The 25300-nt window shown below is 48.3% G+C and overlaps 3 protein-coding genes and 1 non-coding gene across 4 annotated transcripts; 3 read left to right on the forward strand and 1 right to left on the reverse strand.

Annotated features, from left to right (window-relative positions):
* The first annotated feature begins 565 nt into the window (after positions 1 to 565).
* Positions 566 to 4737, forward strand: LOC123448660 (hexokinase-2). The gene is made up of 9 exons (XM_045125626.1): positions 566 to 913; positions 2162 to 2312; positions 2392 to 2574; positions 2757 to 2831; positions 2945 to 3100; positions 3294 to 3392; positions 3462 to 3592; positions 3976 to 4057; positions 4160 to 4737. Exons 1-9 carry the CDS (start codon positions 645 to 647, stop codon positions 4499 to 4501), a joined length of 1488 nt encoding a protein of 495 aa, XP_044981561.1. The 5' UTR covers positions 566 to 644; the 3' UTR covers positions 4502 to 4737.
* A 4499-nt stretch (positions 4738 to 9236) lies between these two features.
* On the forward strand, positions 9237 to 11900 carry LOC123417655. The gene is made up of 3 exons (XM_045106915.1): positions 9237 to 9527; positions 10030 to 10140; positions 10246 to 11900. Exons 1-3 carry the CDS (start codon positions 9318 to 9320, stop codon positions 11572 to 11574), a joined length of 1650 nt encoding a protein of 549 aa, XP_044962850.1. The 5' UTR covers positions 9237 to 9317; the 3' UTR covers positions 11575 to 11900.
* A 1335-nt stretch (positions 11901 to 13235) lies between these two features.
* On the forward strand, positions 13236 to 13308 carry TRNAK-CUU. The gene has a single exon. It is a non-coding gene; the product is annotated as a tRNA-Lys (tRNA).
* An 81-nt stretch (positions 13309 to 13389) lies between these two features.
* LOC123448670 (probable hexosyltransferase MUCI70) lies at positions 13390 to 17610 on the reverse strand. Its single transcript, XM_045125638.1, has 9 exons — positions 17346 to 17610; positions 16261 to 16488; positions 15946 to 16159; positions 15723 to 15832; positions 15445 to 15644; positions 14814 to 14917; positions 14250 to 14437; positions 13955 to 14154; positions 13390 to 13831 (listed from the first exon to the last, which is right to left on the reverse strand). Exons 1-9 carry the CDS (start codon positions 17593 to 17595, stop codon positions 13622 to 13624), a joined length of 1704 nt encoding a protein of 567 aa, XP_044981573.1. The 5' UTR covers positions 17596 to 17610; the 3' UTR covers positions 13390 to 13621.
* Between the last annotated feature and the right edge of the window lie 7690 nt (positions 17611 to 25300).

The following is a 25300-nucleotide window of genomic DNA, read 5'->3' on the forward strand; positions in this document are numbered from 1 at the left end:
ATATAGTCCACTAATGAAACCTCTTTAAAGACTTATATTTAGGAACGGAAGGAGTATATAGGATCCCTACATAATTTCCTTAGCCCCTTCGGCCGTAAGAAGAATGGATTCCGGTTAGTGGCAGCCGCTCCATGACCCAAAACCGTGCTATACGATACCAGCGGACGCGTTGTCGTTTCGCACGGTGCAAATGCATCTGTTTTTTCGTTAAAGCATAAAGCATACTGGGCGCAAATGCATCCCTGTTGGGTGCTCCCTTTCGGATCTCGTAAGTTTCGGAGCGTGCAAATCGGGAGCGGTCCCGTCCGGGCCACATGCGGGCACGCACCATCGAAAAGGTCAAAAAAAATTTACCCCCCGCGCCACGTGCCGCGCACCCGACCCCGAACCCACGTGCGGTCCGCGTCACGGCCGGCCCGCCCACTCGCCAGGCCCGCGAAAGCCACCCGGCCCAACACCGCCTCGCAAACGGCTGAAAAAGGAGCCCACGACGCATTCCCGAACGGCCCCCCGCGCCCCGCCCATATTTACGGCGGAGGGGACGGGCCAACGGCGGACCAAGCGAGCACCGAGCGCGCAGCTCGGGACACACGCACGCACGCACGCACGCACACACACGACAGAGGCGCAGGCGGGCGGCGGCGATGAGGAACAAGGCGGCGGTGGCGGCGGTCGCGGCGGCGGCGGCGGCGGTGGGGGTGGCGCTGCTGGCGCGGCGCCAGATGCGGGAGGCCAAGCGGTGGGGCCGCGCCGACGCCGTGCTGCGGGGCCTCGACGAGCGCTGCGCCGCGCCGCCCGCCCGCCTGCGCCAGGTCGCCGACGCCGTCGCCGTCGAGATGCACGCCGGACTCGCCTCCGAGGGCGGCAGCAAGCTCGGGATGATCATCAGCTACGTCGACTCCCTCCCCTCGGGGTAACGCTCGCCTCTCTCTTCCTTCCTTCCTTCTCCCCGTGTGCGTGCCTGTTTCGATTGGGACCTCCGCCGGGCTGGAGGCTCGGGAGGTTCCCTCGCCTTGCCTTACCTCGTTCGTTCGTTCGTTCCTCTGGAGCCGGTGTGCCTGTCGCGAATGAGCGTCGTCAGGTCCGATGGATCTGCCCTTGTTTTTTCCTCCGTCTGTTCCTGCGAGAGATAAAAAACGAGGAGGAGAAGCGGTCGCGTGATGGATTTTTTTTTGTAGCTGTCTATTGCCTGGGTTGCTCCGCGGTTGAGGGATTGCTGTCGCGGCTCACCTCGTACGTGTTGTGCTAGAAATGGGTTGCAGGGTAGGGTTCCTGACTCGGTGAAATGGGCAGGATTCTGCCTGTGGATTTGACCGTTTGAAGGTTGTGGCCGTACTACTGTTGCGATGATGATTTGTCTAGACCCTGTCTGCCAACTGGGCGTGTATGTGTATCTGAGGGAAACATGATACTCTTTTCGACTTCATTAGTAATAGATTGAGGCAAATTTGTCGCAGGGTTTAGAAAAATGAGGGGAATTCGTTTGGTTTATTGCTTACATTACATGATTTTAGGAGGGGGAAAGACTGTCACTTACCGATTAGCTCTTCGAACTTCGCTCGTGTACGCTATGGTTGGATGGATGTGCCAACCGTACCGAGTCACTGACCATATGGTTCTTGCAAGATATAGACCACTGTTCTTTAGTTGGAACCCAACAGGATTAAGGCTGTTAGTCGTTCTGAACTGCTTTGCAACTTTAAGTGAAATGTTTCTGAAAGTTTATTGGTCTTATCGTTTATAACTATAAGGCCAGTCAATTTTTGGTCACCTGCTGCGGTGCTTACACGTAATCCTGTAATTGATGGTCTTTCTGTATGTTTCTGTTAAACACTACACAAAGGGTCCCAGAGTAACAATTGTGTGTAAATCCTATGGGATGGGTATCTTATGCTAACCACCGCCTTCTTCTTTGGGCGCTCAAGTCTCTAGCGAGAATCTCCTGGGACTGTATTCTAGTTTCCTATAGATTAGTCGTCGCCCGTTGGTGATGATATTCTGAGCGGGGAATGACTCATGATGGGTATCTTATACTAACAAGTGCCACACACCGGGTTTAAACTTAATAGGTGGAGCTACAGCCTCCAGCCAATCATTGAACCATTTCATGCATTTGCACTTAGGATTTGTATATCTAACATGTCAAGGGTCACATTGGCAGGCAAGAGAAGGGGCTGTTCTATGCACTTGACCTTGGAGGGACAAATTTCCGCGTTTTACGTGTTCAATTAGGAGGCAAGGAAGGGCGAGTTGTGAAGCAAGAATGTGAAGAGATCTCAATCCCGGCACACTTAATGACCGGGACCTCGCAAGTAAAATTGTTCCATAGTCAGTTTTGCACCCTTTCTGATCAATGGATAAGTTTGTCACATGTCATGTTTTTTTTTTCAGGAACTATTTGATTTTATTGCCGCTGCTTTGGCAAAATTTGTTTCCTCAGAGGGTGAAGATTTTCATCTTCTTGAGGGAAGGCAAAGAGAACTTGGTTTTACTTTCTCTTTTCCAGTAAAGCAGTCTTCCATTGCATCTGGAACTCTTATCAAGTGGACTAAAGGTTTTTCTATTGATGAAACGGTTAGTTCTCTCATAAACATCACAAAGATTAATATTATACTCCTAACAATGTCAGACAAGACTTGACCTTTCACTGGAAACATACACTGTTTACTCAAAATTATGCCCGTATCACCTATGGTTGCTGGAACTTGCAAATCTATCTGGAACATAATAGTTACTGCATGTTGCTGTGAAGTCAGGTAGGCGCAGATGTGGTGGCTGAATTAAGCAGTGCTCTGGACCGTCAGGGGCTTGATATGAAAGTGACAGCATTGGTTAGTTTCTTTGCTGTGAAAGTTACATGATAATTTTTGTTATATATCCTGTGTCCAAACTCTAACAACTATCTTTTCTATAACCTGACATGTACCTGCATGATCTTATGCAGGTAAATGATACTATAGGGACATTGGCTGGGGGCAGATATGATGACAGTGATGTCGTTGCTGCTGTTATTCTAGGTACAGGTACCAATGCAGCATACGTGGAACGTGCCAATGCAATTCCTAAATGGCATGGCCTCCTTCCCAAGTCAGGAGATATGGTGAGTGTTATTGTGCTTCACAGGGCAAAAACTATACAGGTGTTCAAAAAAAAAGTATGGTAATGCCAAAAATAAATAAATGAATGTGAAAAACAAGAGAAGAAACAACACGTCATCTGTAATTATCAAAAGTCATGTTGCTTGAGATTGAGATAGTTGTCAGGATTGTCATGATTTTTATGATTTCTCACAGGTAATTAATATGGAATGGGGGAACTTCAGATCGTCCCACCTCCCTTTGACTGAATTTGATCAAGCATTAGATGCAGAAAGCCTGAATCCTGGTGAACAGGTCTCATACTAAAGATATACATCTTGTTGTTTTCTTTCACTGCTGGTTATAACTTTATTTCTTTTGTAGATTTATGAAAAGCTGATCTCTGGTATGTATTTGGGGGAAATTGTGAGAAGAGTCCTGTTAAAGATGACTGAAGAAGCTTCACTTTTTGGTGATGATATACCACCAAAACTAAAGATTCCGTTTATTCTTAGGTAAGTGTAGTCTCAACTCGATTTTGTGTTTCATAATAAAGTATGGAACACAGATAAGAAGAAATGCTACAGTGCTTGTCTTCCCGTGCTTGAATTAAAGTAGAAAGATAGATGAACTAAAACGGTAACCATGAAGAGTCTATATGGGCTAGGGCTAGAATTCCTGCATTGATCCGCTAATAAGCTCCCAGTATAAATGCATTGACAACATACTTGACATAGTAAAAAGTTGCTCAGCATAAGTTCATACCTGATTATTAGTTTTACATTAGTCCGGTCTTTAAAGAAGTTAGATAAATTCTGTCTGCCACCCACACCATTTTCCTGTGGGATATCTTTTGTTTACATACCCAGAGAATGAGAGTTTGAGATGATGTATCCAGGACGCCACATATGTCAATGATGCACCACGACACATCACCTGATCTCAGAACAGTTGGAGCCAAACTTAAAGATGTCCTGGGGGTAATCGCCTTACCCTTTCTCCCCATTTTAGCGCTTGTCTCAAATATTCCCTTCATTGTAAAACTTAATTGAACACATCCAAATCCTTGATTTATTTTGCAGATCCAGGGCACCTCACTTAAAACGAGGCGGCTAGTTGTGGCTGTATGCGACATTGTTGCAAAGCGTGGGGCGCGCCTCGCTGCTGCAGGGATACACGGGGTCCTCAAAAAGCTTGGACGGGACATCCCCAGTAGCGACAAGCACAGGACGGTTATTGCCATGGACGGCGGGCTCTATGAGCACTACACAATCTTCAGCGAAACCTTGGAGAGCACCCTGCGCGAGATGCTAGGGGAGGAAGTATCATCCTCCGTCGTCATCAAGCTTGCGAATGATGGGTCAGGTATCGGAGCCGCTCTCCTCGCTGCAGCTCATTCTCAGTACCTCGAGGCCGAGGTCTGAGGAGCCATAGTAGCCTGGATATAGATATATGTTGGGTTGTTCCTCAGGAGCAGCGATGCCGAGTCGTGCCAGCATCGTGTCTGTGTGTAGCTGGAGCGTCCATGGAGAGGTGTGTCTCTTAACTAGTAACTGGTAGCTCTGTAACTGTATAAATGCAGGAAAACGATTCTGTCTTCCAGCCAAAAATTCGGCTCTCAAGTAATTTCAAACAAGTGAAACATATTTTGTGATCTCAAGTGGATTGTTGCAACATCTCAACTGGACTAGAGTTCTGGCAATTTGAAGAAGTGGCATTACAAATATTATCATAAGAAGTGAAGGCCCCTATTGAAACAAAGGAAAAACGTAAGAAATTCAAAAGACACGATTTCTATAGGGAAAATTCCTTTGTTGTGATTTGGAACAAAATGTAGTTGATATCCTATGTTCCTTCGAAATTCCTATGCATTGTAGCATTCCGTAGGAATTTTGATTGGAGAAAAATTCTTATGGATTGCATTCCATAGGAATTTTGGTTGGATGTTTCTTCTCTCTGTGTTTACACTTCCCGCGTGTCATCCAAATGACGATTTTGAAGTTTTTCCGTGGTTTTGGTTCATGTGGGAACTTAGTATACATGGTATTCCAATTCCTGCGCTTTTTCTATTCCTACATTTCCAGTTCCTACATTTGAAATGGGGCCAAATTTTATAGCGCGGTACTTCCACTTTGATGACCTAAGAGAGATCAGAAGCTCCAAAGTACCGGGAAAGGAAGGGGTTCAAATGTGTACGTGTCCACCCAACATTTCCACATGCGGACCCCCTCTTTATAGTATGAATATTCCTACGACTCAAGTCCACTAACAATACTAAACCGATAGAAAATAACCATCCTCTCTTTTAACCATTGAGGGGAAAAAAAGCATCTTGTGTCACTTGTTAATCTCTGAAAGCTTAATACGTACGGTCAGTACGCAAAAGATATTTTCATCAACCATCAAAACTATTTGAAGAAAATTATGCTCTTACAACGTACATACAAATTAAACCCAAACTGAACCAACACATATGTGGGGTAGAGAGGGGGAGATGGGTAGCTCACCATCTTCGTTCACTTGGAGGGGGAGGACGAAGTAGTCATCTTGTCATCCTTGTGATGGCGAGGAGAGGAGGGCAGGGGTGAAGATCTCCTCCACCTCCTCTTGCTTAGCCGCTAGAGTGCTCGACTGGGATGGTCCATCGAGGAGGAGGTGGATCCGTGTCTAGGCAAGGCGAAGGCATGCACGTTTTTGAGAACTAATGCCATGATAATTGTAATTTGGGTTTGTTGCACCAATTATACTGTAAGAGCAACTCCAACGGGTCGATCCAAACAGACGACAAATTTGTCCGCCTTTTGTCTGTTTGGGTCGGCTGCCCGCCCAGCGTCCGTCCTGTTTTAGATTTGGTTAGCAGTGCGCCCAACACGCCGACCCATTTCATGTCCGCAATCAACATATCAAAAAAGGACCCGTGACCGATCATGCCAGCGGCCATGTTTCATGCCAGCGTCATGCCAGCGCTGACATACAATGCCACGCGCGCCCCGCAACTGGTCGGCTTGCGTCTGCCACGCGCGTTTCCTCGCGCCTCCGGATGACGAGCCACCGGCCACCGGTGTGGCGTTGAGGTCGATGGTCGCGGGCGTGGAAGGCGCGACCATGCTCACCTCGGGCGAGCACTCCCCCGAGAGGCGGGAGGCCTGCTGATAGACGTGGAAGTCGGGCACCGTGTTGCAAGCCGACGCGCGGGGCGAGTCGGGCAGCAGCGTCCGAGGGAAGCCGGATGAGCCGGTGCAGACCGCGATGGGCATGGCAGCGTTGACGAGGCCGTGCCTGCTAGGGTTTAACCCGAACATGCAGAGCGCCTCTCTCGTTGCCGCCGCGGCGCGGGCATTGGTGACCTGCTGCTGCGTGGCGGCCGCCGCGATGGCTTCATCCCTCGCGCCCGCTGATACGTCTCCGACGTATCTATAATTTTTATCGTTCCATGCTATTATATTATTAACTTTGGATGTTTTATATGCATGAATATGCTATTTTATATTATTTGCGGGACTAACCTATTGACCTAGAGCCGAGTGCTAGTTTCTGTTTTTTCCTTGTTTTTGACCTTTTTCAGATAGGAATATCAAACGGAGTCCAAACGGAATAAAACTTTCGCCGTGATTTTTTATGAAAAATATCAAAAATACCAAAAGAAAAAGATACCAGAGAGGAGTCCCGAGGAAGCCACGAGCCAGGGAGGCGCGCCCACCCCCTGGGCGAGCCCTCCCTCGTGGGTCCCCCTGACTTGTTCTCGATGCCATCTGGTCTTATAAATACAGAAACCTCCATAAATAAACCTAGATCGGGAGTTCCGCCGCCGCAAGCCTCTGTAGCCACCAAAACCAATCGGGAGCCCGTTCCAGCACCCTGTCGGAGGGGGAATCCATCTCCGGTGGCCATCTTCATCATCCCGACGATCTCCATGACGAGGAGGGAGTAGTTCTCCCTCGGGGCTGAGGGTATGTACCAGTAGCTATGTGTTTGATCTCTCTCTCTCGTGTTCTTGAGATGTCATGATCTCGATGTACCACGGGCTTTGCTACTATAGTTGGATCCTATGATGTTCTTCTCCTCTCCCTTCTTGTAATGAATTGAGTTTTTCCTTTGAAGTTACTTTATCGGATTGAGTCTTTAAGAACACTTGATGTATGTCTTGCACGTGTCTATCTGTGATGACAATGGGATATTCATGTGAGTATTTGATGTATGTTTTGGTGATCAACTTGCGGGTTTCGTGACCTCGGGAACCTATGCATATGGGCTGGCACACGTTTTGACTCTCTGGTAGAAACTTCGGGGCACTCTTTGAAGTTCTATGTGTTGTTTGAATAGATGATTCTGAGATTGTGTGATGCATATCGTATAATCATGCCCACGGATACTTGAGGTGACAATGGAGTATCTAGGTGACATTAGGATCTTGGTTGATATGTGTCTTAAGGTGTTATTCTAGTACGAACTCTAGGATAGATTGAACGTAAAGAATAGCTTCGCGTTATTTTACTACGGACTCTTGAATATATCGATCAGAAAGAATAACTTTGTGATGGTTTCGTACCCGACAATAATCTCTTCGTTTGTTCTCCGCTATTAGTGACTTTGGAGTGACACTTTGTTGCATGTTGAGGGCTAGTTATATGATCCAATTATGTTATCATTGTTGAGAGAACTTCATTAGTGAAAGTATGAACCCTAGGTCTTGTTTCCACGCATTGCAATACCGTTCGTGCTCACTTTTATTATTAATTACCTTGCTGTTTTTATAATTTCAGATTACAAAAACATATATCTACTATCCATATTGCACTTGTATCACCATCTCTTTGCCGAACTAGTGCACCTATACAATTTACCATTGTATTGGGTGTGTTGGGGACACAAGAGACTCTTTGTTATTTGATTACAGGGTTGCTTGAAAGAGACCATCTTCATCCTACGCCTCCCGCGGATTGATAAACCTTTGGTCACCCACTTGAGGGAAAATTGCTACCGTCTTACAAACCTTTGTACTTGGAGGCCCAACAACGTCTACAAGGAGAAGGTTGCGCAGTAGACATCACCCGCCGCGTGCCTCCGGTCCTTCCTCTAAGCCAACTCCTTTGCCCGCCGTTCGGGCGTTAGCACCTTGTTCGGCTTCGGCGCGGCGGCCTTCCGGAATGCGCGAGGCTTGCCTTTGTCGGACGAGGCGAGGGAGGCTAGGCCGGCGGTGGCGTCGAGGTCGAGGTCGCCATCCATGGCAGGCGTGGGGCAGGAGGGTTTTTGGGGGGAAATGGCGGTGGATGACACCGACCTGCGGGCCCGGGGAGAGGAGTAGGCGCGCGCGCGGGCGTCCGTCTCGTGTCCGCGCCGACGCAAATCCGACCCAAAATTGAGCCGGGAATGGATCGTCAGGCGGACGCCAAGCGGTTGCGCGTCCGTTGGGTCGAAGCGTTGGGCCGATTTTTGCGTTCGCGTCGACCCAAATGGACGACGACGTACGAAATGAGTCGTCTCGTTGGAGTTGCTCTAAGGGCTCCCTTACATTAGTTTTATAAAAAAATAAAGGTGGGAATTAAACTAGAAAAGACATTAATAGTTTTGTAACGGAACGAATTTTTCTTCCTCCTTGTATATATTTTCGTCCGTGTGCTAGAAAGGTCCGCCCGCCATCTGTCTCTCGCTTGGCATGTTGGGCCCATTGAGAAACCATTTCTTTCTTTCTTTTGAACTGATTGTGGCATGGAGATGAGACCGGAACTACAAACAAAAAGCCACAAACTGAACTTCATACATTTGTTAATCGTTTCACAGAATGGTTTGGTTAAAAGGACAAATCTCTTTCTCGTCGGGAATAATTCATGTGGATCATAAATTACGATTTTCATTTTAGCAAAACGCTTGAAAAGTCGGTTAGACTTCCTCCCACGGGCATTTTTGCTACTCCCTCTGTTCGTTTTTGCAAGGCCTTTTAGGCAGCTGAAATTAAACTGTTTTGAGCGTTGTCTTATACAGTAATAAATGCCTAAAAGGTGTTACAAAAGTGAACGGAGGGAGTAGTAGTTATACTAAACCTTGAAATCTTGAAATGGTCACAAATGCCCGCACGAATCTCAAAGCAACGGCCCCGCGTGCCCCGCCTCTGCTCCTTCTAGAAACCGCGGCGCCGGCGCCCACGAGCCGCACGGGGGTTCAAATCCCGTCCCCCTTCCCGACCGTTGGCCGCCACCACCCCTCCTCCTTCCGAGCAATCAATCAATCCAATCCGATCCGATGCAGAAGAGCCAGGGACCCAAGTCGACGGCGCGGCGCCGCCCACTGCGCCTCCTCTCCGGCAACAGGACGCCCCACCCGGCGCCGCCCGGATCCCTCCGCCGCAAGCCCGCCGCCGCTCCCCCCTCCGCCCCCGCCGCCGCCGCGGCCGAGCCGGCGCTCGACCGCCTCCTCCTCGCCAGCTCCGACCTCGCCGGCCTCGTCTCCCAGGTCGACCCCTTCCCCTCCACCATTCGCTCCAAACCCTCGCACCCCCTTTTTTTTTTCTTCTTCTCCCAGGTTAGCGTAGCGATGTGAAGCGCTGTGTGAATGTGATTCGTTCGACCTGAGGCGGTGCCATGGATCCATCCGATCCGATCCGATGCTATTCTGGATGGGGTTGGGTGGGATCCGTTGCTCGGGGTATCCTGCTAGGATCTCGTATTCCTCGATGATACTGTACCGGCCGACCTCCGTGGCGATTTGGGGGCAGCGGATTTGATTCATGCGAGCTGTAATTTTAGTCACTTGCTCTGGCCCTGGAATTGATTAGTAACTTGCCGATTCCTTTTTATGCGGATTAAAACGTTAGTCGCTTGTTTGTCCTCGGAACTGATTAGTTACTCGCTGATTCCTCTGTCGGTCATGTTGTACATAGATCTTTGCTGTTGGACTTTGGCTTGCCAATCTGCCGATTCTTACAATGTTCTCCTGTTTTTACTCCTTGGATCAGATTGACAAATTGGTCTCCAGTGCCCTCCAATGCGAGACTATATCGACAAGAGGGGAACAAGAGATAGAATCCTTCAGTTGCTTCTTATCGGAAACTAATTCTTCTTTGAAGGTGGGCATTGTCATCAAATCTTTCATTTTTTTCTGAACCAAATAGACCTTACCATGAGCCCTTTATGTTTCAGCTCTAATTATCACTGCTTTTGTTCTTATGCAGCAATGGTCTTCCAGACTTAAGCTAGCGCTTAAAGCTTCTCCGGCCAAAAGTGAAAATGCCTCCAAGCACACCATGGAAACCTGTTCAAAATCTGCTGCAAAAGGGAGTGACAAGTTGTTTCCTAGCAACAGCATCTTACCTCCAGCAGGCCCGGCAGTACCGCCTTCACAAGAATTGGTCTGCAGCAGCAGCAACAACTTACCAGAGATCGATCTGATTGTCTCGCCTTCACCTCTTGTTTCATGGCGTACTGGGGCATGTATGGTCGACAGTGGGAAGCAGTTATTTCTCTTGACACCACTGCCAAAATCAAAAGCACGCTCATCCATGTGCCCAACTTCATCAAAAGCACAGTTGAAGACAACTGCCAGCATGGATGAGCTGAATCTTCCCAATTTACCTGTTTGGAAACTAACCATTTCTGATGACAACCGCCCTGATCTGGAGCAAAGTGTGAAAGGAATGGAAGCAAGGGCTGGTGTCTCAACACCTCATCCTAGAAAAGCAAAGAAAAGCTCATCAGAGGACAATCTGTTTTCACCTCTTAGCTTCTCAATTCAGAAGAGCAGGAGAGCACCACTGCCTACTCCTTGCCCGAAGACAGCATTGCGAGGTAAGCAACATGTGTTCTCTCCGATATCAGAGGGCTCAAGTAAGGATGGCATTATCAGTGCTGGAGCAGCTGAGAGTGAAAAACCACCATCTGGAACCTCTGATGAGATGCTGTCTGATGGGAAGGATCTGGCATCAAGGTATCCAGACATGTATGGGTTTAATCAACCTGCCGGAGACAGGCGCCGAATGGAAGAAGCTGATGTGGCTCTTGATTGGTTCCTGTCACCCCTCAAGACCTGCGTGCTAATGGATCCAAGTCCAACAGATGATAAGCCTGTTCCCCTTCCAGCAAAGGATAACAAATCCGTGATAGAAAGTCCTTGGGAAGGCTGGGAAAGAAATAATAAGCTGGAGGGAAGACGGAAACTTTCAGATTGCAATCCTATCCAAACTCTATCAGTGCATAGCAAGGCCTTGGTTGGTACTCCTCGGAAAGGCCTGGAAAGCAAGAATGACCTGAAGGGAAAGCAGGAACTTTCAGAAGACAAACTCATCCAGACCCCAGCAGTGCGCAGCAGGGCCTTGCTTGGCACTCCCTGGAAGGGCCTGGAAAGCACCAACCTGAAGGGAAGGCATGCCGGCGAAACAACTCTCAAGAAGGAGCTCTGGACAAGATTCGAGGCGGTCTCGACCAACGAGCTGCACCTCGACAGGTCAGTCTTCCAGAAGCCAGATGGAAGGAGATTCATCGACATGCTCGAGGAGGCTGAATGATTCAGTCTAGCAGCAGGAGGGCACTTGTTATTTTCTGGCGCAGTAGCTGTGGGATTGGGGAGTGAAACCCATCCCTACGGTCTATCATGGCACATCATCATGTATGAGTGCCCGGAGCCAAAACTGCAGTGATCTAGCACACTATATGCATTTTTGCACTGATTATCTTGTGCATTTTTTCGATGCCAAACTGCGTACTCCTGCCAGAACTGTTGTGTAGACATGGACAGCGTTGAACTGTCGATTCATCCCAGTCACATAGGGGGTTGTTTGATACAAGGAACTCGGGTGCTTTTGTGGGTGAATTGTTTATGTGCTTTATGTCATTTCGAGATGTGCTACAAAGAATGTAAGCATGTTTAATACTCCCTTTGTCTCATAATATAAGACGTTTTTTTGACATTGTTGTGTCAGAAAACGTCTTATATTATGAGATAGTGCCAAAAAACAACTTATATTATGAGACAGAGGGAGTATACGGTTAATCTGACTAAATGCCTGTCTAGCTCAGTTGGAAGAGCTCTTGCTTTGATATTTTGAGGCAAAAGCTGGGAAAATAACTGATGCTGTACAGTGTAGCACGTTGGTAAACTGCCAATGTCCGACACAGGTGGCCTTCGTGTGCTATACTGGTGTAGCCGTGAAGTAGGTCGAAATGCAAGCCTTGTTTACAAGGACAGACTTAATTCTAAAAAACCTATGCAAGTTCAAATAGATATGAGTACTATTTATACCGTTGATGTAGGCGCTTCAGTACTACTCCTTCCGTTTCGAAATATTTGAAGCTCTAAGTTTGTCCTAACTCAAACTTATTTCGGTTTGAGCAAGTCTGTAGAAATATAAACCAATATTTAACACCAAATTAACTCCATTAGGTTCATCGTAATGTATGTTTTCATACCATATAGTACATTTGATGATGTGGATGTTATTAATTATTTATACAAACTTGGTCAAACTTAAGAAAGTTTGACTTAGGACAAATCCAGAAGTTCAAATAGGGTGTGTTTGGATATTTACAACCAAACTGCCACCGCCCAAGAAAAATGTCCGGGCCGGAAGAAAATGTTTCATTCTCCAGCCTCACATATCGCTACGATGCTCACCTACCTCTGCGAAGCTGAATCCAGAGAGTTTTTTTTGCAGGGAATTAAAAGATTTATTTATATAAAGGCATTCGCTGCGCAGTCAGCTAAAAGGATGCTGATCAAGAAACTCGGTGTCTCCGTAAGCCAGCTTTCGGTGACAGTCACCTCACAAGCACGCTTGACGCAGAGGTGAGCTGGTCCATTGGCTGATCTACTTCATTGAACTCGTCCTAAGTACGTAGTTTGGCTGATCTACTTCATTGAACTCGTCCTAAGTACGTAGTTTGGCTGATCTACTTCATTGAACTCGTCCTAAGTACGTAGTTTGGCTGATCTACTTCATTGAACTCGTCCTAAGTACGTAGTAACTCGAGTGGTACACGGATGACTGCAAGGGTGTGATGAGATTGTTTCAATAGAAAAATCCTGGTATAAAATACTACACTAAATCTGTGACAACTAATTTAAGGGAGTAGTTTTTTGGGGTGATCAACTCCTAAGTTATTTGACATGGAAATGGTGAATGTAGCTGTTGTCATTGCACAACCTGCTGGCTCAGTGAAGCAGCACCAAGCCCGTCTAGCTCAGTTGGTAGAGCGCAAGGCTCTTAACCTTGTGGTCGTGGGTTCGAGCCCCACGGTGGGCGCATACCATAATTTTACATTTTTTTACCACTGCACAGAAAGATTGTACAGTGCGCGCATTTTGTTTCTTGGCTTTCCAATCAGAAACAGAAAAAAGGGCCGGGCTCAATTGAATGATACTGCTTTCCGCTGTTATTTACAACAACAATCAAGAATTGACTATGAACAAATTCTATTTCGTGGCCGGCAAAAAATTACAATCCTCCATTCCCCCTTTCTTTCCCTCCCTCCCCTAGCGGCACCAGCTGCGACACGACCACGCCCAACTATCGATAGAGTGACAGGAGTCCGTCCATCCCTGTGAACCTCCGTCAGTCACACAGCATCCATGGCCCACGTAACCGGCTTCGGGACCCGCCTCCGCGAGCTCGATTTCTTCTCCTTTTTCCGCTTCACGACAGGCTTCTTCGACGGGGGAGCTCTCCTGCTGCCACCCGGCCTGATTTTCCGCGATGGCTCGACGGCGGTCGGAGGCGTGTTCCTGCCGGACGCGATCATCTGCTCTAGCAGCTCCCTGTGGTATGCCTGGCCAAATGTCAACGGCAAAAGAGATGTCCGTAAGCTTAACAAGTGGGCCGTGTGCTGTGCCTGCCTGTAGGGAAAAAAATATAGCATAGGCCAAGTTGCTCGGTGGTTGGGATGTAGTACCTGGACAACAAAGTTGCGCCTCTCGCAGTCCAGGAACATCTGGGGCATCCAGCCGACTTTAGACCTTATTTTGTCCCGGACGGTGCTGAAGCTGATTTGATCCCTGGCGGTGAAACGGTCAACTTCATTGAACCAAAGACATGTGAAGAGGTTCGAGATGGGGACGTGTTCTCTGATGATCACACAGCCTTCCGGGACGTCTGCACACAATGCAAGAGGGAAAAGGTTGATGTCTGGGAATGAAACCCAACAGCTCATGAATCATGCGCTAGACTCCGATGATGAGTTCACTGACCACTTGTGATAGGAAGCTTGGCGGGAGAATAATGTGTTAGGCCCTCATTTCTGTAAAAATCTATCTGTTCATCGATTGATGCATTGTCATACTTTCCAGCAGCTTTATTAGCTTCTGCTTCTTCGTACACATCAAAACGTCTGTAGTGCCGAGATATCGCAAAACTAGAATCCTTTCTCCACAGAAACCTGATTAGTAGAATAAACAGTCAGGCCCAACCGGGACAAAAGATACGCAAGATAACAGTTGGATGTATGAAATTTCCATACTACAATGAGGATAAATCGGGTCATTCTCTAACCCCACTGATTTAAATATGCCAGGCCCACGTTTGACACAAGACTAACTATTTGGCAGATTTTTAGTTAAAAAAAGCTATTTGGCAGAATTTTCTCCTTTACAAAAGACCACCAAGAAATAACATATAATAAATCAAGCTCTTTACATCAAGTAAACCTCTCAAGCAGCAAAATAAGGATCCACAACAAGCTTTCTCCTTAAGAACAGACTCACCAAGAAATAATAACACATAATAAACCAAGCTCTTTATTACATCAAGCATACCTCTCAAGCAGTAAATAAGGATCCACAACAAGCTGAAGCTTTGCGTCTATCCAAACTGAAAATCTTACATTTGGAAATAGCCTATGGAGCAGAAGCTTGGGAATCTGCACCAATAAAGTATTTGGTCATTCAACATGCTCATAACAACGTATAGATACAGATAACCTTGTCGTAAGACATTAATTTCTTCAATTGAACTACTTAAAACGTTGGACCTAAAACCTCCTAGAAGAATACTCATTTAGACATTTGGACATAAACGTACAAGCTCTTGCATGATGACAAGTGGTCTCAACGACCAAGCTTATAGGCTATAAAATGGTCCCAAAACTGAAACGGGGTAAGGTTTAAAGAGCCAGGCAAAGGCAAATCAGTAATTTATCAGATTATGAATTTCTTGTAAACTGGTTAAAATATAAGCCAACTGAAGACAGATAGCTCAAGAGCATGTTTTGCACAGTAGCCCCACAACAAGCTTGCCATAAATACTATCACCTCACAGACTTAACTTCATTTATTTAGGGAGTTAATACTTGACTTAAGTATTTGATTTATCATGGATTGCACATGATGTGTTCATACTGTTCATAAGAAAGTAAGTGGGAAAGGTTACTGTTCATAAGAAAGGCACCTTCCCCGTGCGCCTTGGATCTTCATAAGGGAGGTTTCGGACAACCACTAGCCTCCATAAGCCAACTTTATTATCTTTGTACAGTGAGCTGGAATTCTTGACATAAGCCATTGTTTCTTCATCTACAAACATATAAAAACACGCATTTGCCTTTGACAGTTCACTGACATTCCTTGGATGTTGAATCATATCATAATTCCCTGGACAACGGTATCAAATTGTGAGCAGCTAATTGAGTGCAATAAAGATTACAACTATTAGTCAACAGTGCTAGTTACCGAAAATGGCGGAAGCTACAACAAGCTCACGGCATTGCTCCATTTCTAGCAGATCATCATCACTGATGTCAAATCCGGTACCTTGGCCAGGTTTCTTTCCTCTAACAAATCTGATAAAACAGCACAAACAATGTCGATCGATATTCACATTTCAAAGACTAATCTTTTGGATAAGCTAAGGACTTAATCTGGAATTCTGGAACAACAGATGCATGTAACATACCCACAGTGGACAGTCATCGAATCGGTAATGTCAAAAGATTTATTTCTCTGCTCCAGAGATAGATGCCCTCCAAATGCAGAGCCCGGATTTGAGAAATTTGCAGTGACGCTGTCTTCCAAGGCGTATTTTAAGTTTTCAAGGACAGGAGATGGAGAAGCTTGTAGAGGCATCAGAGCAAATGCCTGATCTACCGACACATAGCAAACAGGGCATGCTACAGGGAGGGTGAGAAGAGGTCAGACGACAAGGTACATGATTGGGACAAAATGTTTTGCGATGGTAAGTAGAAAAACAAATGCAAAGAACTAAGCTTACGTCGAGGCCCAGTGCGTTTCTTATCAAACAGGATAGGAGGAACCGCGAAACCTTCACAAGGATGATTTGTAAAGTTTGAAGGTGAAAGATGAAGCCGATTTGGATGCTCGAATTTGTTGTGGTCATTGGACATCATCAGAGGCCTTGTTGTGCTGGGGTATACAGAATTCTGGATGGCATTCGTGACTTCGTAGTTGCTAGCAATGATAATTGAAGAAGTATTGTCATCTGAAACAGCATCATGCAAAACAAAACAACGAAGGTCAGTGACCATACTTTGTGAGAGCATTTATTCTGTATATTATAAAGAAGCATTTGTTTTGAATTATTAACTCTTGGGCACGATACATGTTGGAATATTCTCTAAGAAAGGCGTGACACATTGGCTGCAGGTGCCTAGTACTGGTTTTGACAGCAAAAGAGTTTCATATTTGGAGATCAATTCATTTGTCTCTCTCTACCCTCTCTCATCAACCCTCCAAGATTCCTGTGTTTTCTCTTGTGCGTGCATCATCCAAAGGCACCTTTTATTATATTCCTATGTTTTGCAATCTTCTAGGAATTCTCAATTCCTAGAGGATAATAACGAGGCATCTATGTTTTTCTATTCCTACATTTTCAATTCCTCTACGAGGGCAATTATTTGTCTACTACAATGGTAACGAGACATCAAAGTTTTCGATTCCCTGCAATTCAAAGATCCCCTTACTAGGTGGTGAGGACATCTAAAAGACTGGAGCTACAAAGCTCAGCGGAGCTAAACCCTGCCTGCTGGAAATGTTTCAGACATGAGACCACTATCAAGACCATGAACCAAAATGGATAGAACAGTAGCAGCGGAATTGGACAGCAGCTACCTAGAGCGTGAAACGACAGAGAGGAAGAGCAGCAAGGACGTGGGGAGGGTCACACAATCTGCACGGACAACATTCTACTATATTTGTTTAAACCATATATATGCATATGAGATTCCGAAAACCAATCCGAATTTGGCAAACGGCAGCGGCGTGACCCGAACAAGCTGCAGGACATTTCGCTGCGGGCAGAGAGCGCAAAAGGTGCGGCAGCGGGTGTTGGGGGATTACCTTTGACGACGGCGAATAGGGAGCAGAAGAGCGCGGCGGAGGCGACGGCGAGCAGCAGGAGCAGGCCGGCCCCGCGGCGGCCGACGAGGCGCAGCGCGCGGTGCAGCAGCTGCAGGCGCTCCTTGTCCCCGGCGGCGGCGCCGGCGCGCAGGCCCCAGCCCCTGGCCTTCCTCCCGGCGGGGACGGCGGCCGCCGCGGGCAGGGAGCCGCAGCTCCCCGTGCGCAGCCCCAGCGAGGCGGCGCCGCTCATCGCCTCCTCCGCCCCTCCTCCGCCTCCCGCATCCCCGCGATGGCCAGATCGCGCGCGGCCCAATCAGATCCGCGGAGGGCCGATGCCTCTTCGTAGCCGCCCGCCCGCCCGCCCGCGGAGGAGCTCGGTCAGAGGGAGGCCACTTAACGCCCTCGCGATCCTGGTGGGTGGGTGGGGATTAGGAGCGCGGCGCCGTGGAGGTTGCGGTGGCGGTGGCGGCGGCGGCGAGGGGACGATGATCTGCTCCGGGATTGGTAGGTGCGCGTCGTCCGCGAGCGAGCATGTGATCCTCCCTCCCTCCCGAACGGAAGCGCGTCGTGGGCTGGGGATGGGCAGACCAGACCAGACGAGACGACGGTTCCTCCCTCCTTCCTTCCCAATCCCACTGCCCCACCAACACTGGTCTCTCTCTCTCTCACTCTCTCGTCGTCGTCGTCGTCGCCTGCGGCCTCGGGCTTGCCGACGGACGGGTGAATTGAATTGGGGGCGAGGCGGCGTCGGTGAAACGCCACGCACCGACGTGGACGAGGATGGAGGGCCGGATCTGGTCTGGTCTCTGTTGCGTGTCACCGCGCTGGCCTCACCCTCACCTCACCTGACCTGACCTGCCGCCGGTTGAGAAAATCATTTTTTTGGGCTAGCGTGGCGGTGGCGGTGGCGCTTGCCATTTGGCGTAGGAGGAGGTGCTACTTCAACTTTGGCACCCACTCACTCACTGGGAGCACGTGTGGGACGCTTAATAATGCAAAAGCGAGAGCGTTCGTTCTGGGCGTGGGAGCGAGCGGGCAAGGCAAGCCAGAGCCAACCAGCCAACGCACGAACCAACGAACCCTTTTTTGATTGCTTTTTGATGCAAACTGTGGGTGCACGGTGCGCCTGAAACGACGTTTTTATCGGCCATTGCGTCCCACTTGGTGGCTGCATACCTACGGAATTTTGTTCGCGAGGGTCACTAATGCTAAGATGCCAACGATGTAACAAAATGGATGGTGGCGATGAGAAGCATAAGGGTCCACCACGCGGAAAGGCTCTAAGGCGTCTCGAGGCGATTGTCTCCTTGCGCTAGGGTTAGGGTTTTGTCGTGCGGGGTGGTTTGGCTACGGTGGTGATTGGGGAAGCGACAGCGTTCTCCTCGTCGCCGACCGGTGGTGTCTCTCCTTCGCCGAGGGCGGCGTGGATGGCGGAGCAAGCACCTGGGAAGACGGCTAGGGTTTCGGTGATGATGGGATCTTCTCCTTCGGCGGCAGGGGCGGCCACTCCATCGGTCATTCACAGGCCGGCCAAGGAGGTGGGATTCAACAAGTCGAAGACGCCTGCTACTCGATCTGGACCCGTGGCATCTGGTACGGGCAATCAAGGAGGGGCGACATCCCAGGCAGGGAAGACGGAGATGTCGGCCTCTAACACTAAGAACATGCATGCGGCGGGGAAGGGGAGTGCGGCAGATACAACGCCGAGACGCAAAGCGGAAGGTTTAGCCGGTCGGGGTAGCTCCAGATCCCCGGTGGAGAGCAAGACGCCTGATCCTGCGTCGAGTCTCTCGGCGAGATTGGGCAGTATGGTGTTGATGGACAAGGAAGCACAGGGCTTTGTTTTTTAGAAGGTTGAAGAAACCTCTCTAAAAATCCCAATATGGTCTGCAGTAGGACGTGTGTGCTCACCTAAGACTATGATTATGAGCGCTGTTGGAAAAGCAATGCAGAGAGCTTGGGGGTTGCACAAGGAGGCCAAGTTCCGTGATTTGGGATCTAATACCTTTGAAGTCCACTTTGGGAGCGAGGGTGACTGGAAACATGCTATGAATAATGGTCCGTGGCAATATGATTTTAATGTGTTGATACTAAAAGAGTATGATGGAAATACAAGGCCTTATGAGATGGTTTTTGATAAGGTGGATATGTGGGTGAGGGTGGATGATCTACCCCCGGGGAAGAGGACCGAGGCTTTTGGGAAGGCGCTTGGCAACTGGCTGGGCAAAATTGTGCGAGTTGATACGGATAGTGATGGTTTCGCAAGAGGACAACACCTAAGGGTTAGGGCTAAAATTCTTGTTTATGAACCCTTAGTGAGGGGCTTTTATCTCAAAGCCTCATCAGATGATAAAGTGGGCACGTGGTTTGATTTCTATTATGAAAAAGTGCCACACTTCTGCTTCAGCTGTGGCCGGTTAGTGCATGTGGGAGGTGTTTGTGTCCCTCCTATGGACTCCTCGTCGCAGTGGGGTGGATGGTTGAGAGCCTCGCCGGTCAGAAACAGCTATGCTAAAGGAGGCCCGTCGGGAAGGGCGGGGAGTAGCACTAACAGTTGGGGCAGTGGGCGTACGGGCGACAGCGGCCCTAGGCGTCAGACAAACCCGATGAAGAATGATGTACCCACTAAACGTAATCTGCATGCTGAATTCGCTAACTCCGCTGGACCACGCACTGGCGCAGGTACCAGGACGGAGGGAGAAGTCACCAGTCCCCTTAAATATAAGGGTAGTGTTGAGAATCAAGAGGAGTATGACCTGCGACAAGGCCTTGAGCAGAAACGAGAACAGGACCTGCGTGCTAAACTACAGGATAAGCAAGGCCTTTCGACGCGTTATGGAGTCTCTCGGGGCGAGAGATCTGGTCACGATAGATCTCCTTATCCTGGTGAGCCTTGATCAGGGGATATCCGACGTGATGATGACCGGCTTGATGCAGGGTATAGAGGTAGAGAGGAACGAAGGAAGGGCACGTTTACTAGGAAGCCGAGGCAGGAATATAGGCCGATCCACAATGACCAACCTCAGGCTCAATATGAAGGTGTTGGGCGTAAGAGAAGACCCAGACAGGTGTGGGTGGCAAAAGGGGACTTAGACAAACAAGGCTCTAAGGATGCTTTCGTTCGTGATACAAGGCGGAAAACGTCTTCAGTGTTTGATCGCATCTCTGACAACAGTGAGGCAGCGGCGACCCCTGAGGGACAGGGGCGGCGATCACCATGAATATCCTGGCTTGGAACTGTCGAGGACTGGGGTTGGACTCGAGGGTTGGTGAACTAAGGGACCTGATTAGGTCTTACAACCCAGCGGTGGTCTTCTTATCAGAAACTAAAAAAGGGGCGCAAGCAATGGAGCAATTAAAGTGGAGTTTGGGATTCAGGAATGGGGTGGCGGTGGATTGTCAAGGACTGGGTGATGGTCTAGCTTTATGGTGGAGAGACAATAGGTACGGGTACGCCCATGGTGTCAGTACTTCATTGATGCAGAGGTGGGATGGGAGAATAAATCTTATAGATTCACTGGAATCTATGGGGAACCCATGACTGATTTGAGAAAGAAAACCTGGGATGCAATCAGATTCTTAAGGGCACAAGACAACCTTCTGTGGATCTGCGCTGGTGATTTCAATGAAGCTTTATTCCACAGCGATCAACTAGGGGGGTAACCTACGGTCTTTTACTCAGATGGAAGCCTTCCGAGACTGCTTGGCGGAATGTGGGCTCTTAGATTTGGGCTTTTCAGGCTACCCTTATACATGGAATAATAAACGGGACGGCACACACAATGTTCAGGTTCGTCTCGATAAAGCAACATGTACATACAGTTTTTTGGAGTTATTCCCGGAGACATATGTGGAGCATCTAGTTACTAAGGAATCGGACCATCAGGCAATCCTTATACGTGCGTTGGAGACCGCTCCTCGTACGGGGGAAAGACATGCCCGAGCGTTCCAATTTGAGGAAGCATGGATGAGACACAACGACTATGATGCGATGGTTCATGAGGCTTGGGAAGCATCAGATAGGGGGGGGGGTCTCTCTCTGCGAGCGGTATGTGATCGATTCAGGCATGTGACAGGAAAGATGCAGCGGTGGGCGCGGGAAGTGTTTGGTTCTATCAGACGTTAGATTGCGAAACTTAAAACACAGCTCGTTGATGCCCGTTCTAGGGCGAGTGTGACTGGATGCTTGCTGGAGGTTCGGGATATTGAGGAACAACTCAGGGAGATTTATGCCAGGGAGGAGGTACTGTACAGGCAGCGATCTAGGGTGAAGTGGTTACAGGCGGGGGACCAAAACACCAAATATTTTCAGAATAGAGCCTCTCATCGTAAACGGAAAAATACCATTAGGGCGCTAAGGAGAGAGGACGGGACGAAGTGCTCTGTGGATGAGGAGATGAGAGAGATGGCAGCGAGCTTCTATGAAGCTTTATTCACTTCTGATGGATCTTCGGATATGGGGTCGTTGTTGGAGAACATTGATCAACTAATTTCGGATGATATGAATGGCAAGTTAACTGCACCGATTACAGATCAGGAGATTGAGGACGCCTTGTTCCATATGGGACCAACCAAGGCTCCGGGGCCGGACGGTCTTCCTGCACTCTTTTACCAAAGACACTAGTCGATGGTTAAAGGTGATGTCTGCCGGGCGATTCGGGACTTCCTCAAAGGTGAGATGACGCCGGCTAATTTCAATGCAACAATTATTGTGATGATTCCTAAAGTGTCCTCGCCAGATCTTCTGTCCCAGTTTCGGCCCATAAGCCTGTGTAATGTGTTGTATAAGATTTCTACGAAGGTCTTAGCCAACAGGTTGAAGAGTATCCTACCTATTCTAATCTCAGATGAGCAGAGTGCATTTGTACCAGGGAGACTGATCACAGATAATGTACTGGTAGCTTATGAGTGTGTGCATGCCATAAGGAATAGGAAGAGGAAGAAGGGTTTTTGTGCGGTGAAGTTAGATATGGTGAAGGCCTACGATAGGGTTGAATGGATCTTCCTGGAACATATGATGACCCGGTTGGGATTTGCTCGTCAGTGGGTTGCTATGGTTATGCTTTGTGTTACCTCGGCAAAGTTCTCGGTTAAGATCAACGGGGGCTGCTCCCGATGTTTCTCCCCTTCTCGTGGGCTCAGACAGGGGGACCCTCTCTCCCCATACCTTTTTCTGTTTTGTGTGGAGGGTTTTTCAGCTCTTCTAAAAAAGGCTCAGATTAACAAGCAGATCAAAGGGGTGAAGTTCGGGGGCACTGGCCCCCATGTAACTCATCTTCTCTTCGCCGATGATAGCATTGTCTTCCTCGAAGGAACGAGTGAATGTCTGGAGTCTCTAAAATAGATTCTATCCAAATATGAGAAGCCATCGGGACAAAAGGTAAACCTGCAAAAATCCTCTATATTTTTTGGTAAGGGCTGTCCAACCGAGATGAAAGAATAGACGAAAGGTATCCTCGGTATTGAGCAGGTAGCGTTGAGTGAAAGATACTTGGGCCTTCCTACATTGCGGGGAGGTCAAAGGATGGAACTTTTAAATACGTCACAGAATGTGCAAAAGGGAAAGTTAGTGGATGGAAGGGACAAGGATTGTCTAAGGCTGCAAGGGAAGTACTAATTAAATCTGGGTTGCAAGCAATGCCAACCTTCACCATGAGTTGTTTTCACCTCTCAAAGAAGATGTGCCGGAACCTGACTTCTATATCGTCCAAATTCTGGTGGGGTGCAATGAATGAGGAAAGGAAGGTGCATTGGATAGCATGGTCCAAGATGTGTTCCAGTAAACGAGATGGTGGTTTGGGCTTCCGGGATCCGGAGGCGTTTAACCAAGCTCTAGTTGCTAAGCAAGCCTTGCGTATCCTGCAGGTTCCTGGCTCGCTGTGTGCGAGAGTGTTGAAAGCTCGATATTTCAAGGATGATTCTATTCTGTTTGCTACATGCCCGGCAGCAGGTTCCTTTACTTTTCGAAGCATTCTTCATGGCCGAGACCTCCTGAGGGAAGGGCTGGTGTGGAGGGTGGGAACCGGGGAGCATATCAATATCCATCATGATGCATGGATTCCAAGGAAGGGAAGCCTGAGACCGTTGGAGCAGATTTACATTCATGGAATCACGAGGGTTTCGGAGCTGTTGGATGAGAGTGGAACATGCTGGAATAACAGCAAAGTCGAGGCCATGTTTACACCGGACGATGCAGCGGACATGAGGAGAATTGCGATAGGAGGGCCGGGTTCGGAAGATTTCCTAGCATGGAATTATACTAAGAACGGTGTCTTCTCGGTGAGATCTGCTTACCACCTGAGGATGTCTATGAATAGAGCAAGGAATGGTCAGCTGGAACATTCCAGCTCGGTACCTATGCACAGGGGGTATATGGCACTTTGGGAGACTAGTGTTCCTTCAAAGGTGAAAATTCATATGTGGCGCATGATAAGGAATGGCCTAGCTGTCGGTTCGGAGCTCCATCGTCTCCGAATAAAACCCGGTGTTTTTTGTGTTGCATGTGGCAGAGAGGAGACCTTGGTGCATCGCTTCTGGGCATGCCAACATTCAGTCCTATTCTGGCAATGGGTGCAATCGGAGCTGGGGGTTCGGTTGGAAGGCCCCCCTGGGCACATCGAGTCCCACCGCGCGCTCGTAGCTTGGCTACTAGGCTGGTTCGCTGGGGCTTCGGCCGACGAGAAGGAAATCATGCTACAGGCAGTGTATGGCCTCTGGCTGGCTAGGAACTATACCCGAGATGGACGAAAACTTGTGCAGCCAGGTGATATCGTTGCTTCAGTAAAGATTCAGCTTGCTAATTGGAGGAATGCTAATGAAACAAAGGCGTCTCCTTCGGAGCCAGAACCTGTTCAGAGGTGGGTACCTCCCGCAAATGGATGGGTAAAGATCAACTCCGATGGCGCAGTTTCAAGGAACGGGGAGCATGGAGGTGGTGGGGCGGTATTCAGAGATCGTAATGGGGGTTTCTTGTTAGGGATGTGCCATTTCTTCCCAAATTTGTGTGATCCAGAAGCGGTGGAAGTTTTGGCCTGTAAGAGGGCACTTCAGGTGGCTGTTGAGAGGAACTTGCAACGGGTCCATGTGGAGCTAGATAGCAAGGAGGTGGTGAGGCAGATTAACCAAGCATCCAACAATCTGTCAGCGTTGGGACATTGGATACAGGAGATCAAGGACTTGCTTCGGTCAAGGATGGAGGCTAAAGTATCTTGGGTTCGTCGTTCAGGAAATGGTGACGCGCACGAGCTTGCTAGAGTTGGTGTAGGTGACAATAGGTCACAACTTTGGGTGGGTTCACCACTAGACTTTACTCGGAGTGTAATTTCTGACGAGATTCCAAGTGAGGGTTAAATAAAGTGCGGCACTAATCTTAAAAAAACAAAAACAAAATGGATGGTATGCACGTGCCCCATTCGTAAAGGCACAACTGTTTATTCTTGGCATCTTTTTTTTTGACAACTTCCTCCCACTTTATTCAGAAATAAGAGTAATCATATCATTTACAATAGCCGGGATAACCTCAGGTGGAGCTGAGTCCATCCAGCAGCTAGGGGGAGAAAACTTTACTAACTTAGCTAGTTAATGCGCAACTTGATTACTTTCTCTAACACAATGTTCAAATAAAACATGGTTAAATTACGAACCCAAGAAGGAGTCGTCAATGATTGCCCAAGCTGCCGAGGAAGAGTATCCCTTCTTTAGATCCTCCACTATCTCCAAATTATCAGAGCTGACCACGATTTTGCTGCACCCAATATTTCTTGCAAGGTTCAGTCCAAATCTTACCGCCAAAGCTTCTGCCGTGTGCGGATCATAACATATATCAATCCTATCATTTGCTGCCGCAATGAACTGACCTTTTTGATCCCTGATGATTGCCCCAACCGAGCCTTGGAGAAGATCCTGATCAAATCCTGCATCAACATTTAGTTTAACATATCCCTGCGGCGGTTTGT

This window comes from Hordeum vulgare, chromosome 1H, assembly GCF_904849725.1.
Source record: "Hordeum vulgare subsp. vulgare chromosome 1H, MorexV3_pseudomolecules_assembly, whole genome shotgun sequence".
Classification (NCBI taxonomy): Eukaryota; Viridiplantae; Streptophyta; class Magnoliopsida; order Poales; family Poaceae; genus Hordeum; species Hordeum vulgare.

Excerpts from the sequence above, each read along its gene's own strand:
- LOC123448660 (XM_045125626.1), top strand. The coding sequence starts at position 645 with ATGAGGAACAAGGCGGCGGTGGCGGCGGTCGCGGCGGCGGCGGCGGCG. Across the intron at positions 3,393-3,461 it reads GCCTGAATCCTGGTGAACAG|ATTTATGAAAAGCTGATCTC; the intron begins GTCTCATACTAA and ends TTTCTTTTGTAG. Across the intron at positions 4,058-4,159 it reads AACTTAAAGATGTCCTGGGG|ATCCAGGGCACCTCACTTAA; the intron begins GTAATCGCCTTA and ends TTTATTTTGCAG.
- LOC123417655 (XM_045106915.1), top strand. The coding sequence starts at position 9,318 with ATGCAGAAGAGCCAGGGACCCAAGTCGACGGCGCGGCGCCGCCCACTG. Across the intron at positions 9,528-10,029 it reads TCGCCGGCCTCGTCTCCCAG|ATTGACAAATTGGTCTCCAG; the intron begins GTCGACCCCTTC and ends TCCTTGGATCAG. Across the intron at positions 10,141-10,245 it reads AAACTAATTCTTCTTTGAAG|CAATGGTCTTCCAGACTTAA; the intron begins GTGGGCATTGTC and ends GTTCTTATGCAG.
- LOC123448670 (XM_045125638.1), bottom strand. The coding sequence starts at position 17,595 with ATGAGCGGCGCCGCCTCGCTGGGGCTGCGCACGGGGAGCTGCGGCTCC. Across the intron at positions 16,489-17,345 it reads CCTATTCGCCGTCGTCAAAG|ATGACAATACTTCTTCAATT; the intron begins GTAATCCCCCAA and ends ATGCTGTTTCAG. Across the intron at positions 13,832-13,954 it reads GGCGCAACTTTGTTGTCCAG|GCATACCACAGGGAGCTGCT; the intron begins GTACTACATCCC and ends ACATTTGGCCAG.